This window comes from Patella vulgata, chromosome 4, assembly GCF_932274485.2.
Source record: "Patella vulgata chromosome 4, xgPatVulg1.2, whole genome shotgun sequence".
NCBI classification, from domain to species: Eukaryota; Metazoa; Mollusca; class Gastropoda; family Patellidae; genus Patella; species Patella vulgata.
Window position 1 is genome coordinate 14,343,196 of NC_065882.2, and position 16,687 is coordinate 14,359,882.

At 35.9% G+C, this 16,687-nt stretch overlaps 1 protein-coding gene across 1 annotated transcript in view; it reads right to left on the reverse strand.

Annotated features, from left to right (window-relative positions):
• LOC126817799 (papilin) overlaps positions 1–14,445 on the reverse strand; it is a 72,422-nt gene extending 57,977 nt beyond the window's left edge. The window contains exon 1 of the mRNA XM_056100191.1: positions 11,621–14,445. Coding sequence (XP_055956166.1) covers positions 11,621–11,631 — 11 coding nt within the window. The 5' untranslated portion in view covers positions 11,632–14,445. The remainder of the gene's footprint in view (positions 1–11,620) is intronic.
• Positions 14,446–16,687: the final 2,242 nt, after the last annotated feature.

Sequence of the window (16,687 nt, forward strand, 5' to 3'; positions counted from 1 at the left end):
TAACTATTTGATCTATGTGTGCTGAAATAACTGTAATCCTTCTGATAGCCAGTGAGTTCTATAATCATATGTAATAGTATACCAGCACGCTCTCTGCTTCCTATATCTATCTCACATCCTCTTATATACATACCCCCCCATTCAGCACGTGCTAATGTTCTGTTATAAATATATTTGTATATAGTTTAACTTGTCCACATCTGTCATTATGTAAATATCATATAAAATAACTTATATCCTTTTCGCATATTTGCATGGGAGCGATTTTTGAATCTATAATCACACTATTTTTTTTATTTAGGCGGTTAAATTTGGACCTGACGTTAACCTAAGTATTGTTTAATGGTCGAGAGCGAGACATTAAAGCAGCTAAGTCTCTAACTCAATATCATCCAAAGTCTTACACGTTGAAAATACGAATTATTTGTCAATTCAAATCAACATTGATGTTGTGATCTTACCAGGAAAAGGTAGGCTTCTGATACCCAATATTTAAGACAAAGTAAACATTTTACCATTGGTACACAAATCGTGTACCATAGTGCGTTTCAGCGTCATTTGTAACATGTGACCAGAAAAGAACGAGGCTAGACATATTCCACAACTCATGTCAAACAGTGACCTCATATCTTATCTGGAGAGCATGCGCAATAGACTGGAATAACCAGACGTTAGAAATTGCTATTTGGTTGAGACTCATGCCATATTTCGCTGGACATAACTGATTTGAAATTAGAGTCAAAACGGAAACAATTGAATGTAAATCAGTTTATATACAATCAGATTACATTATTATATGAGTTGCTAGCCATTTGGGTCAATTACTAGGTCCCAAATATTAGCGATTTAGCTCCTTTAAGTAATATATTGTAACAACAAGAGGGCCGTAGGCCCGAGTGTTTTTACAATATATTACGCAATGTCTTAAGCTCGAGACCATTAAACGACTTAAAATACAGACGTGCTTTTACAGTAAAATACGTCACGCGAGTCCAATATTTCACTAGTATAAATAATGTACGATTTGCATATTGCTCGTACGATTATTTGAAATAATGGTACGCCAACATCAAAGGGTGACGTCACATCTGTATTTTAAATAGATAATGCGAATATTGCGCAGATTTTGAAAGTTACCTGGCCTTTAAAGCCGTATATCGTCATTCGCATTTTTTGGACAATACCTACAAAAGAATAAATATGAGACAACTTTTGTGGACGGTTCGTATGATTTATCTGTAGGTGTATGTTTCGTTGCCTGGTATACTATCTTAATGTAAATTTAAAATTAAAATTCTGGATCCTGAGTCTTTGTGCTATGTTTTATTTTTATGTATAATCTTGATTGTTTTGGGGGTTTTTTGTCTTTGTGCTGTATATTAATCTTTATGTGTTATGTTGCGGGGTTTTTTTTGTCTTTGTGCTGTGTATTAATTTCCTTTTGCTATGTTTTTTGTCTTTGTGCTGTGTATAATCTCTGTGTTCTATGTTAGGTTTTTGTGTTCTATGTTAGGTTTTTGTGTTCTATGTTAGTTTGAACAATATTTATTCATAAAATATCATATAATACATTACAATTTTAAAGATATGATACAAAAACAAGCTAAAAGCTTATATAAATTTGTGTTCTATGTTAGGTTTTTGTCTTTATGTTAGGTTTTTGTCTTTGTGCTATGTATAATCTTTTTGTGTTTTAAATTATGTTAGTTTGTTTTTTTGTATCTTGTGTTATGTTTTTTGTCTGTTTTGTGTTATGGTTTTTTTTTTGTCTTTGTGCCGTGTATAATCTTTATGTGTTCTATGTTAGGTTTTTGTCTTTGTGCTATATATAATCTTTTTGTGTTTTATGTTATGTTTTAGTGTTTTTTTAAACTATACTAGTCAAATTTCATATTAGGTTCCATGAATGAACCCGAATAGCTTGGCACTTAAAAACAGTTCTTACAGCCCCCAGTGATAAAATATAAATGTGCAGATGTACACACTATATTCCACGACCAGAACTGTCTTATAATTTAATTTTCTCAATCCCGATGAGAAACTTTTAACATTCGTTTACAATTTGATAAACAAATGGAAATGGTTTAAAGTAATGCTTGTTTATATCAGGAGCTATTTTAAGGCTTTTTACACCAATAAATGATGTTTTTGAACAGTAAATGCTTGTCTCGTGGAGGAGGAAATTTGCTTGTTCATCGAGTTTATCATTTACATTAAAATATTAAGTGCCGGGGTGGGACTTATATACCCACAGGACATTGCAAAGATATATCTGAGGGCCAGCCGTAAGAGTCCACTGTTCAGGAATAGAATTCGGATGACCGCATCGCACACAAACAAGCACTCACGTGATAAATCCAGGGACATCGCAAGATATATCCGGGTTCCACTGTTCAGTAATGGAATGGATTAGAATGAATGTCAGCGTCTCGTCAATACCATACATTGGTTATTTTGAGTCACTGTGCTCATGCGTGATGTGCACGGGAGGAGAATTTTTCCCGGGCTGTCAATCTGATTAAGACATATCCTATTCATTTCGTTTTTTGGGAGTTTTTTTTAATTTTGTTATATATAGTTCATAATTTCGTTTTTCTTGTGTTCACTTATTAATCTTCAGATCATAGAAAGTATAAAAAATCGAAACGAATTGTAGAAGTGTGTTCTGTGTATCAATAAATACAATAAAATGTACACAGGATACAATTCTAAGGATAAACAGTAATTTTATTCCATAGGATTCTGTCCTGTGTATCAGTAAAGATGAAATGAAATGGGGTTTAGCGTCCCACTGTTCTGCTCCGACTGTGTATCAGTAGATGTGTAGGGGATGGGAAGAGGTGGCGCACTACCACAAAACAATTAACCCCTGTGTCTCGTCCAATTTCATATCCCCTTTGATTTAAACGAAGAATGTTAAACAAACCGAATTCCTTATTTCCGTGGGAGTGTAACAAAATATCTATCTAATATTGACATTAAACGTACAAAGTTCAAAAGATGCTTCCGATTATATTTCGTTTTCAAAAATCGTCAAGCAGTTACAATTTTAATACAATCACCATTTGTTTTAGTGGCGGTGGGAAAGTTAGTCTCGTACTCACAGACATGCCTCAAACATATTTTTTAAAATACATGTACGTAAATAAGAAATTGAAACTGAAGAAGATTTTTTTTATCTGCGTCATCTATTAGGATAAGAGAATCCATTAATTCTTTCCGTGACAAAATGTTAATGCTATAAATAAAATATGAAAGCAATGGTAGTTATTTAGGTTTTTATAAATTGAACTTAATTTTACCCCTTTTTTAATCGAAGTAAAATTGGATCCTACTTCCGTTTGTTTTTATCGAACTAAAACTAGATTCTTATTTTTAATCGAACTAAAATTAAATCCTACTTTTGTTTTATTAATCGAACTAAAATTAGATCCTATTTTCGTTTTTGTCAGTCGAACTAAAGTTTTACCCCTTTTTTTTGATCAAACTAAAATTAAATCCTACTTTCGTTTTATTAATCGAACTAAAATTAGATCCTATTTTCGATTGTTTTTATTTATATTCTTTGGCTTTTTTTTGTTTTGTTTTTTTTTATTTGAATTAAAATTAGATCCTACTTTCGTTTTCTTATTCGAATTACAATTTGATCCAACTTTCGTTTTATTAATCGAACTAAAATCAGATCCTACTTTTATTATTTTTAATCGAACTAAAATTAAACTCGACTTTCGTTTTTTGGGGGGTTTTTTTTGTTGTTTTTTTATTATTATTCGAATTAAAACTAGATCCTACTTTCGTTTTGGTTTTTTTTTAAATCGAATGAAAATTAGACCCCTCTATCCTTTCTTTTGACATAATTAAAATTAGATCTTACTCCCCTTCCTTTTGGTCCAATTAAAATTAGATCTTACTCCCCTTCCTTTTGATCCAATTAAAATTAGATCTTATTCTCCTTCCGTTTGATCTAGTTATATTAAATCGCACTTTCCCTTCTTTTCATCCAATAGAATTAGAGTTTACATTCCCGTCGTTCGATCTAATTAAATAGATTTTACTCTTCTTATTTTACTTAATTAAAATTAGATTTTACTTTCTTTTCTTTTGACTTAAACATACATTATGCAAGAGCTAAATCTGTCTATTGCAGGTCTTTCTTTAGGCCTGAAATGTTATCTAAATTATTAATTAGACATTAATTAACCTATCCAGACCAAAATCAACTCTAGATGGCATCGCGAGTCTGCGATCTTTAGTGGATTGTGAGCCGATTTACTCCATAACTTTTCTTCACGATTTAACGATTAAATGGATAATCGAGACTATGCTGTTTATCGTACTGACTTTAGTAATGATGATCAAGGCTAGACGGAAATTCAATCGCTTTGTTCTCGGTCCATAGTGGATCAATTTGAATGAAATTTTCAGCAAATTGCCTTTACATTATCTAGTTTTTAACTATTATAGCGAGAACTGCTAACTCGTTATCGAATCTCCCATAATATATCTTTAATATTAAATTAGATCTTACTCTCCTTTCTTTTGACATAATTAAAATAACTTTCCTTTCCTTTGAACTATTGACATTTAATTTCTTTTGTTCGAACAAAATTAGATCTTACTTTCCTGTCGTTTCATTTAACTCTATTTTTTTTCTGAAATAAAATTAGATTTTACTTTCCTGTCTTTTGGTCTAATTAAAATTAGATCTTACTTTCCTGTCTTTTGGTCTAATTAAAATTAGATCTTACTTTCCTGTCTTTTGGTCTAATTAAAACTAGATCTCAATTTCCGTTCTTTTGACTTAATTAAAATAAGATCTTACTCGCCTTTTTTTTGACTTAATTAATATTAGTTAATATATTTCTTTCTTTCATTTTTTTTCTTCTTCCAGTCTAAGGTTTTTACCTGCTAGTGTTTGAGCAGTGCATTTCCAAACTTTTTGGAGGGTATTAAATTCGAAAACCATCAAACACTGGCCAAAAAAGTCTCAATAAAACGGAAGGGGGGGGGGGGCTTGAATTTGATTCTATTGTAATTTTGTACTGTTTCTACCATATCTGCCTGCAAGCATTCGTATCATTTAAATATAACGCAAGGTATAATAATCTTTGCTTTTCAACAAAACATGTCTGTAATTCATGTCTGCTCTGCTTCTGGACATGTAAATTACATGTGTAATAATGAGCGCATTCCTTAAACTCTTGAATTAAAATATAAATAAATCTGGTTTTCATTAGTCAAAAACACAATTGTAGAAATATGCCGAGACAAAGTTGTGTATGTAATTTGGGAAAATGCGCTATAAGCAATTTGAAATGTATATTTATTTGTGAATCACTTGAAAAGCGACATTATCATTATCACCATGGCAACACGTGTAATTAAGATTATATATTAACATCTTATTCTAAATTATCCAAAATGGCCAACAAGTAAAGGATTTTTTAGGCCCATTGAGAGCCACGGTGGCTCAGTAGCTAAGATGCTGGATCACTACCCAGGAAGTCACGTGTTTGATCCCGGTGTTGGTCACGAAAGTTTCTTGTTATTTTCCAGCGTGGTTTGCCCTTGCCACTGGTGTAAGGCGTAGGACCGGGAAAGGTGCACGTAAAAGAACCCTTGAAGAGTAGGCGCAAAATTTTCATCATTCTCATAGTACACTGACAGGCGTATGCCCATCCTCCTTATCACGATTGGTGCAGAAAATTAGAATGTTGATCCTCATTCCAGAAAGAGTGGCCACTCACCACAAACCAGGTCATTTCGGAACTAACATATGGTTCAATTTATTTCAACAATTCGCTTGCGAGTAGGTTTTTTTAGCAGTGGCAACCCACGAGGTTGGACAGGCGACTCTACTCCTTGTCACGTATAAGCGGGGAATCGAAACCACGCCACGTAATTACATAATGACAGACCATATGATGCAACACACATGCGTTAACCATTCGGCCACCCAATCTCCTTGGCGACAGACAAGGAAGGGGGAGTTAAAGGGGGTGTCATTATTACAGACTTTCAGAAATATTATGATGAATATGAATTTAAGGAATGAAGACTGGTACTTAAGATGAAATATTTTACAAAAATAACAAAACACAGATGTTAAGCTTGTTGTGAATCGTTAAATTGTCTTTAAAACAGATAACTTTGTAAGGCAATATAGGCGGACATTATTTTTATAAAGTTTCCGATGCACCCCGATCAGTTCTCATATAATTTCTCGCTATGTCTATTGTTTTTTAAAGCAGTTAAGGTTTCATCAACACAATGCAATGAAATGAAATGGGGTTTAACGTCCTATTAGAAATAGACACAAATGGGTCACAACGCATATAATAATGTAATATGAATGCATATAAACTGATTTACATTCAATCGTTTCTGTTTTGATAGTAATTTCTAATCAGTTATGTTCGGTGAAATACGCGAAGTGTCCAAATTGAATGGCAGTCTTTGGCGTCTGGTTATTTCAGTCTACGCCGGTAGGATTCTCCTGTGGGATATTATCATGTTTAGCCTCGTCTTGCGAGTCGCTTCATTACAAATGGCGCTCGAAAGCATTCTGGCACGCGATTCGTATACCGGTTTTAAAATGTTCACACTGTCTTAAATATTGTATATCAGAAACCCATCTTTTCGCGGTAACATAACAACGTCAATGTTGATTTAAATTTACCAATAAGTCGTGTTTGAGAGAGAGAGAGAGAGAGAGAGAGAGAGAGAGAGAGAGAGATATAACGTCCACTCGACACAAACTAGGCCATTTCGGGACTAACATATGATACAATTTTATTTCCAGATTTCGCTTGTGCGCAGAGACCTTTAGCGGTGGGAGGTAACCGGAGAAACCCCCGAGGGTGGAAAGGCGACGCGAATCTTTGTCACGTACAAGCTTGAGATCGAAACCACGCCACCTGTCTCAATGACAGACCTTTTAACGGTGTAACGACATTTCTTGTTTCCTAAAAGTATATAAATATATTCAACGAATATTCACACATCAAGGCGTCTTGCAGTCAGCGTGTATCATTACACGTATATGCATTCGGTGCATGAATGTAATTTTTAACATACACTCCTCACCAGGTGTATATTATTTGTTCACGATGTAATAAATTGACTAGTAATTTAATTCACAAGTGTGGAATTCGAAAACTCTAAACAAATAAAATGTTTAACCTGCATCTCTTCTCCTATTTGCTGATTACTTAAAGATGCATTATGTGAGAGAAAGAGAGAAATGGGGTTTAACGTCCACTCGACACAACTAGGTCATTTCGGGACTAACATATGGTTTAATTTTATTTACATAATTCGCTTGCGCATAGGGGTCTTTAGCAGTGGGAGGAAACCGGAGGACCCGGAGAAAACCCACGAGGTTGGACAGGCGACCCTACTCCTTGTCACGTACAACCGGGGATTCGAAACCACGCCAGTCGACTCAATGACAGACTTTATGATACAGCGCGCGCACGCTAACCATTCAGACAGTTTAAAAATAGATAACGAAAAAAATACATATATTGAAAATTTCTTTCAAATTACTTCATTCTGTGCGACTGTTTGAAGAATAGCGTACTGCGTAGTCTCGATTTTCATTGCTACCGTTGTTACGATAATACACAAAGTCCCGATTATCCATTTATAGTTATGCCAATCGTGTTTCAATTCGTTCAAAATCACTAGGTCATTTCGGGGCTTGCGCGTAGGGGTCTTTGGCAATGTGGGAAGCCGGAGAAAACTCGCGAGGTTAGGAAGGCAGCCCTACTGCTTGTCACGTATAGTGGGGAATGGAAACCACGCCAGCTGACTCATTTCAGACCTATTGAAACAACGCGCACACATTAACGGCGTAGCACTCTGATTAAAAAAAAACAGATCCTATTTCGTTTCATTTTTTATAGTTCAAAATTTCGCTGTGGCCATCGGAAGAATAAAACAAAGAAAAGAAACGAAAGATAGATCTATTATTTAATCAGATAACCGGAGTAGTTAGGTTTTTCATTGAGTTAGGTTTTATCGAGAACGAAAACAAACATGCCAGTTTCATTAGATAAACATGTAATAATTCTTTCTTTTCCAATATTTTGATTACTTAATGCAAGTTTTTATATTCTTGTTACAAAAGATTTTTCTCTATACGGTTAGGTATGTTTACTTTTTCTAGAATCACTGAAATGGAATGGGGCTTAACGTTCTACTTTCCCTCGGCCAACGATATTTCCGCCTACTATTCTTCGAATTCGAATTCTAACTGGCATGGTTTCTGTTACGTGCAAGCTAGTGAGAGCGTGGGTAGGACTCAGCTTTTGTGAATTCTCAACGTCCAGACGCTTTTCGTGCCTTTTCAACGTCTATGCGCGTTTCGTTCCTTCTCAACGTCCAGACGCTTTTCGTGCCTCCTCATCGTCCAGACGCTTTTCGTTCCTTCTCAACATCCAGACGCTGTTCGTGCCTTCTCAACGTCGACGCTTTTCGTTGAACTTCCGGCCAATACCTGGATGGAACCCGGAACCACCTGCACCACTGACAAAGAAACGTTAGGCTGGGAAATCCCAAGGAAATGTTTTGGCCAACTCCAGGAAAATCGAATCCTGCTTGACCTCCTGGTCAGTGAGCGTGTCCCGTCTTCCTACACCAACCGAGCCAATGAAGACAGACAAACACCATGGCGGGAGGTTTGTCTGAACGTCGACATTTTCGCCTATTCTTCATCGAAGTATAACTGTCAGGTGTTCTTTCACCTGAACTCTAACGTGTAAAGTGTGGTTTTCTGTCCATTAACAAGGAGAACACTCCAAGGAACGTTTACGACCAACACCGGGGTCGAATCTGGGACCTGCGCCAGCGTTGTCACCAACACTCATTCAGAGACGGTTATTAATACAGACACAATTCTTATATTTATCCATTTGGTTTCAAATTCCACCCCCAAAACAGTTCTGAGAAAGTGAATGACATGTTACGAGAGTTTTGACTGGCTATGAAGAAATATTTCGCCATTGATGTAAGCAACACGTGTATCATATATCAACAAACAAGTACAAGTCTAGAAAATATTTCTTAATTAGATTTTTGTTTTCCTTGATCAAACTTCAAAGATCAAAGACCACAGGGTCAATTTAATATGTAGGTCGTAAAACAAGTATTGTTTAACGTGGTAGATCTTTGTCACAAAGACATAAACACACTAACTATTTCTATTACAGATACGTGGTTTATAACGTATTATTAACATTATTATTATTATTACAGCATATTTATAGTGCGCCCGTTCGTATAACATGTTCAGGGGCACTTTACAAAGTGACAATGTAATCATAAATAAACAACAAAATTATGGACATGTTAACGATTGTGTACTTATGAATATGTGAAGCAATTGTTTAAAGTTAAACACATTTATCATCAATATAGAAAGTAACATAAATAAACTGTCACAGAGGCATATATTAGAAATCACACTGTCGAGTTCTGTTCCAGATATGTAGCTTATAGCCCATGGATATGTTGAAGTTGTGAAACATTTGTTAACGTGACCATTTCGACTTTTTTTTGATCAAGAAGTGGTCCCAGGCGGATACTTTTTATTCTTCTTCTCGCTGTTGTTCTTCTTCAAAAAAGTCAAAGATTTTTCAAATTCGACTACGAAAGGCCAAAAAGTCAATCAAAATGGTTTAAAAGACAGAGAGTGAAAATAGACGAACTGCATTCAGTACATTCGCAAGATCAGGAGAAGCGATTTCTTTTTCCATAGTTCAATCAGAATTAAGCCTTTTAAATATTCATTGAGAGCTAAATCTGCCTATTGCAAGTCTTCATATGTTCTAGAAATTGCTATTCAGACAAGTCTATATTCTCAAGACCATCGGATGAGAGAGAGAGAGAGAGAGGGAGAGAGAGAGATTAACATTTCAATCGACAGTACATCATTTAGGGGCTAACGATACATTACCTTGGTTAGTGTGGGTAGCTGTTCAGCCAAAAGAGAGCCTTTAAAGTCGACGTTCAAGGCTGAAATGATGGCAGGTATGCGTAAAAGGTCTGCTGTGTAGACAACATTCTATTGTCAGAGAATGTTTTTTGCTACATGTTTTGTGTGCCATATCTTAGTAATATCATTTTGTTTGGCAGTGGTTATAACACTGATATACATGAAGGCCAAGTCACGACGAAACAACTTTATAGATAGGAACAGTCACGAAGCGGGTTAAGCAACATTTTAATTCCTACTTCGGCGATTTCACTCGAATATATTTATTATACGTCCAGAATGTTTTAGAAATATTTATGTCTTATTCCAAAGTTGAAATCGTTTTGCTATGGCTATTTTACCACTCTGCCTCAAAATCATGTTCTAGAACCTGATAAAAGAGAGGCTGGGGTAGGGGTTAATTGGTGTGCTGCCTTTATAGAACCGAGGAGAATCACGCACGGAGTCAATCGCGCGACACCTGGACATCTCGTCGCGGGACCATGTAATTAAGGCTATTAAGATGTCATTCTAGCTATGGTCAGTAATTGTACACATGTTGAAACAATTACCATTATACGGTATTTACCTCAATATATATACCAACCAATTACTATTACATATGTTATTATCTATATATTATTATCATACTATATATATTATATCCTGTCTGTATCATCATATTGTTATTAATAATATTACTGGACGGATAACGCATACCAAAACACTAACACTAAAAGGACATTTCGCCTAGAAATAGGTTTTTACGTCATACTGTTCATTATATATAATATTCCTGGACGAACAACGCATTCCTAACTAATACTAAAGAGACAATTTGTCTAGAAATAGGGTTTAACGTCATATTGTTCATTATTTATATATAATATTCCTGGACGAATAACGCATTCCTAACTAATACTAAAGAGACAATTCGTCTAGAAATAGTGTTTAACGCCCTTATTTTCAGCGGATAACGCGTTCCAAAAAAAACAAACTAACATTAATAGGACAATTCGCCGAGAAATAGGGTTTAACACACAATTTGTCATTATCTATAATATTCCTGGACGGACAACGCATTCCAATTAAGACTTGTCTAATTTTTATTGTCTGTATGATCATGACATGGTTATTAATATTGCTGGGCGGAGAACTATTTCCCAACTAACACTAAAGAGACAATTCGTATTAAAAGATTAACTGACGACAAGCTGTAGCCCCAAATGTATCCCCAATGCATTTTCATTCAAAAATAACACATTTCAGACAGTTACTAGCATTCTTTAGGGCAAAGGCTGTGAACTATAGAATGCTCCGGGCTCGAATCCCGCTGTGATTAATGTCGGCGACTGCGGTGACGACACGTACAATGGTAGTTCGGTCCCGCTTTTCTTAGGACAAAATTTTACAATCAACAAATTCAAATACAAGATGTTAACCAGGAACTGACCATGACGTCATTACAGCAAATGTGCAATTGTCCAAAGAACAAAGATGCCAAGTTTTATGTCAATCGTACTCGAACTGACTTTTGTTTAAAGAACGTTTGCCAAGTGCATGGAACCCGCGTTCCGGGTACAAAAATTCATTCCAGGCTATAGCTATAGACTAATTGTTCCGGACAAAAAAATAAAAGCTTACCTTAAAGCCATGGTGAGAGTACCCTTTTATATCTTGATTCAATTAGCAAAAAAATGGTCTTTAAACACTTTTATAGGAAATATCCTTATCCTTTATCCTTATCGTTTTTACTTTCGTTTTCCCTTATACAGTGAAACACATCTCCAAACACTACAAATTACTGCTTTCGGAAGCCGGATTGTTTAATATTTCTAAACAATCAACTTTCCTGGTGAAGCCCCTTTAATTCCTGTCCTCAATCGCTAGTTTCGTTTTCAAATCCGTTATTTATCATTCCTTGATTCTACAAAGTCTTTGAAATAGTTCCCAATCGCAAGTTTCGTTTTAAAATCAATTACTTATCATTCCTTGGTTCTATAAAGTCTATGACCTATAGTTTTGTTTTAAAAAAATCCACAATTTGACAGTACTTGGTTCTACCAAGTCTTTGAAATAGTTTTGATTTAAGAATAGTTGAACTATTTGTGAACCTCCTACTCCAGTGCTATTTGTCTCGTATTCTCACCACTTGTAATTCAATAGTTTTACAGGAAATCAACTTAATATTTAAAAATAAATTCTTGATTTGTTTCTGACTTGTTGCTGAGATTCAATAACCACTATTCCTATTAAATAGCATTTAAATTTAAATCCGTGTGATCTAATTTTAAGACATAAAATGCAAGATCAGACCTTTAAATGAGTTTGTTTTCTACATCCAATATCATGAAGACCAAGCTTGTTCCTAGCGTCGATCCAGTATCGTGGAGACTAAGCGTGTCTTTATTGTCGTGAGTTCCTACCGTCGATCCAATATCATGAACACTGTGTTTGCATTTATTCTTGCGAGTTCCTACCGTCGATCCAATTTTATCGAAAGTAAGCTTGTTTTTATTGTGGTGAGTTTCTTCCGTCGATCCAATCTTATCGAAAGTACGCTTGTCTTTATTGTGGTGAGTTCCTACTGTCGATCCAGTATCATAGAAATTAACCCGTCTTTATTGTCGTGAGTTCCTATCGTCGATCCAATATCACAGAGACTGAACCTGTCTTTATTGTCGTGAGTTCCAACTGTCGATTCAAATCTTTCAGTCTTTTATCGATGTCCTTGACGTCACAAACTTGCAAGGAAGGGCGGTTCCAAAGAAAGGGATTAATCGTTAAGATGCGATAGATTCTTGCAAGTGATTATCGCTAAAACAAAATCATGGAAAGCTTGAAAATAGACAATTTTATTTAAGATTATGATGTATTCCTTCTTTGAAACAATTAACATCAAAATTCACCGATTAACAACTGCATTCACAATCACATATTTCGCTTGTTAATTCCGGCTGGCAAACACTTTAACACTAACAACTACAAATCCAGCTGAAAAAATAAACCCTAATTCAACTAAAAATATAAACCCTTTAAACTCTCAAAATTAACAAAATCCATTTGAAAAAAACAAAACAATAATGGCCAGCAGAATTTAACTTAATCCTGTTGGAAATAGACCTACAAACACTAAACAAAATCCACTAAGAATGTCATGTCTCAAACTCATAATAAACACAATTCATTTGATAACCAGACTGATGACCAGGCAAATTTAACACAACTCTGTCTCGTTTAAATCCTAGTAGTTAAATTCCCATTAATTAAACTACACAAATATGTCATCTTTACTTACAGCTTAAAAAACAATTTGACATTCAAAAGATGATAGAAAAAAAGTGACGTCTGCTTTGAGCTTACATTCGCCACGCGCTACAATGGAATTCGGGTATACATCTATCTATATATATATGTAAAAGTTATAGTTCATAATAACAACTAGCCGGCGATATAATAACCGGTATATGTACGTACCGTGTGTAAAGAGTCCATTTATAACGTTTTACAATATCTTTTAAAGTCTTTTTTCGGTATAAAATATTATCGAAATACCACGACAACCGACACGTCTCTATAGCGAACAACCAGCGATGGAATAACCGATATGTGTATCTACTGTATGTGGAAAGTCCATTAAAAATGTTTTGCAATATTTTATAAATTCGTTTTTCGGTATAAAAAGTTATCGTATCCAGTCATTCGTAACACAGATTTCCCAATCTCGGGCTTTTCCTTGATTTCTTGTACGCTACTCAAAAGTTGTAACAACCATTTACAGAGAATTCCATTCAAGAAACACGAATTCCCGAGCTCTTTAACGCATTTACACGTCAGCGATTAATGTGTAGTCCATAAAAAATATGACACCCGAATTTACAAACACACATGTTTCCAGTTGGGTTCAAACAATCAATTCCATATTTTAGGTCAAAGGTCGTATTAAACAATTATTCCTTTTGTTTCGATTGTTTTTTCCATATGGCTTGTTATTCTTCCCACGGATCACTCAATCGTTATAATGTTTTTTATTATTTCATCCGCTTGACGTTAATGTCGTCACCTTTACCTACTTACACAATTCAGACTAAACATTAACCCCCAACTGTGTTAAGTCGCGAGCCAGGTTCCGGAAAAATTGTTCCGGGTAAACATGGCAACCACTTGTACAAACTTTAACCTGCTTTCCGCCACTTTGCATACCATTCCTAAAACTCGACACTATAATTTATACATCACCAAAATATTCCTTTTTAGTTACATTTTAATTCTTTTCTCCTCCTGCTAGTCTTTGGGTTTCCACGTGCGGAGAATTCCTGGAGCACGCGGTGCTAATATCAATTCCTTTTATCGCGTGTAATTCTTCGATAGCGCTCGTTTCTGTCTGAATCCAGAAAATATGCCGTTCTTTCCTTATCGGCTTTTATTCTCACCACAATCACACTTTTAACATCTTTCTTTAATAAGTCGTTCAAATGTCAAGGAATTTCAAAACATATTCTTTTAAAATGAAAACTGTTGACAGGAATCTTGACATTTTTGTTTAGTTTCAAGATTCATTCCATAAGCTATATTTTGAACGGGTTTTTATTTTTTGTAATTCTTTTTAAATAGAAAACTTCATACATGTTAGAAAGATAAAGCCGTCATATGTTTGGTTGAGATATTCATATTATATTAAAATAGAAATTATTGAAATATTTTCTGAATACACGTTGCGAACTGGCCTGTCTCCGCGCGTTGTTCGGTACTGACTGACAACAATGGTGATACAGTCTTGTTGAACTGGGAGTATTCTAACACATTTACAAAATAACCGAATTTTTCTCGTAAAAAGTGTGAAAGACGCTATAGTTGAATGCTTGCCGCGTCGAGCTAGAACGTTAAGGCGGTTGCTTGTATAGATTTGGAGTAGAAGCGGCCCAGTTATACATAATACGTAGAACACAGACTTAGTACCGAGAGTCAGAGTTCGACAAACGCATTGTCACTATAATAAACACCCTCTCTTACAGTAGACTAGCGTTGACAGTTTAAAGGAATACGGTTACACCTTTCCCTAAAGATATGATATAAAATGAAATAGGGTTTAACGTGCTACTAACTATGTAATGCAAGAGGGAGTATGTATATTTTCCTTCGAATCGCTACTAAAGAGAGCATTGGTTCTCGATTTATGTTTCAAACCGAAGGACTAAACACTTATTCTTGCCGACGTTATGTTTCGAACCCGAAACATTCTAGTGCTCCATCCCCACGACAAGACAGTGACAGAATTCTCGTGATTTATGAACTAACCGCTTGTTTCATTTCGAAATTTTGGATTGTAGTGTTAGATTGGCACGTATATTTACTGTCTCAGTAAGACGTTGGCTCGCTAACCGGGGGGGGGGGGGGTGTACCGTGTTTGATATGTTCCGGCGTAGTTCCCCCTTGTCAGTGGTGTATGACGGAGGGTCTTGCAGGGAAAAACAAATGATCGTTCGGATGGAACGAATGATTGACATGTACGTATAAAACCCTTGATAGTTGGAATCCGAAATGTAGCACCGCTGTCCAGGCAAAACAAAAAATTTTCTCATAGCACACTTCATGGTGTATTCCTCTCTTCATAAGGACGTTAAACCCCAATTCATTTCGTTTTTCAAGCAAGTGCAAGCGTCTAGTCGTTCGGATGGTCTGAGGCGAGGAACCGAGGACCGTGTTAGAATTCGATAAAGAGTAGACGGTTACGCCACTATATGGGCAAAATCTCCCTCATAGCACACAGCAGCGCGGATACCCGGTGTGTATCAAAAAGTATATTTCCTCTTTCTTGACATATTGAGAATGTCTTTCATTTACACATTGCTGCAGTGTGAGTCCTATACGTGAATCTTAGCGATATACAAATCTATTTGGTACAGAATAGTGGGACGTTAAACCTCATTTCATTTTCATTTCATGTCGGGGATCACGTGGCTAAGTGGGTGACACGCTGGCTCGCTATCCTGGAGGTCGCGTGTTCGATCCCTGCATTGGCTGAAAAAGTTCATCGGGATTTTCCGACGTGGTTTCCCTTGTCAATGATGCAGGACGAAGGGCCTGGCAAGGACAGCTGTCTAGTCGTTCGGATGGGACGAAAAACCGAGGTCCCGTCTTCATTAGCCCAGTTTAGGGACAGAACAGTAGGACGTTAAACCCCATTTCATTTCATTTCATTTCATGTCATTTATAATGGAAGCTTGGCATTACAATAAACATGAAATGCAGCCACGAGTCGCCACTGGCATCCCCAAACCACCATTTCGTTCCGCAAGCTAGCACGTTAAACCCAATTTCAATTCAGTTCATTTCATTTATAATCATTTTGGCATGGCTACGGCCAGATACAATAACCTAGAAGAGCAGCCACGAGTCGCCCCATTGTGATAAAATAACAGTAAAGATCGACCTGGCTTGTTCTAGTGTACGGTAAATAAATTTAAAGGGGCATTATCCTTGACAATTATCGTATATTTAACAGCTCGGCTGATAAACACCGCCATAGTAAATCGTTTAAAGTGACAATTACCTTCCATTAACATCGCACGTGTTATCATCAAAGGAAATACGTCTACATCCAATATTTGTTCGCTTTCGTTCTTAATTTGAAGCCATTAGCGTTGTCATGTAATTTCTGTGTGAATCCCGGACCAGTGGTCAAATTGAGGATGTATTTAAGGATTAACA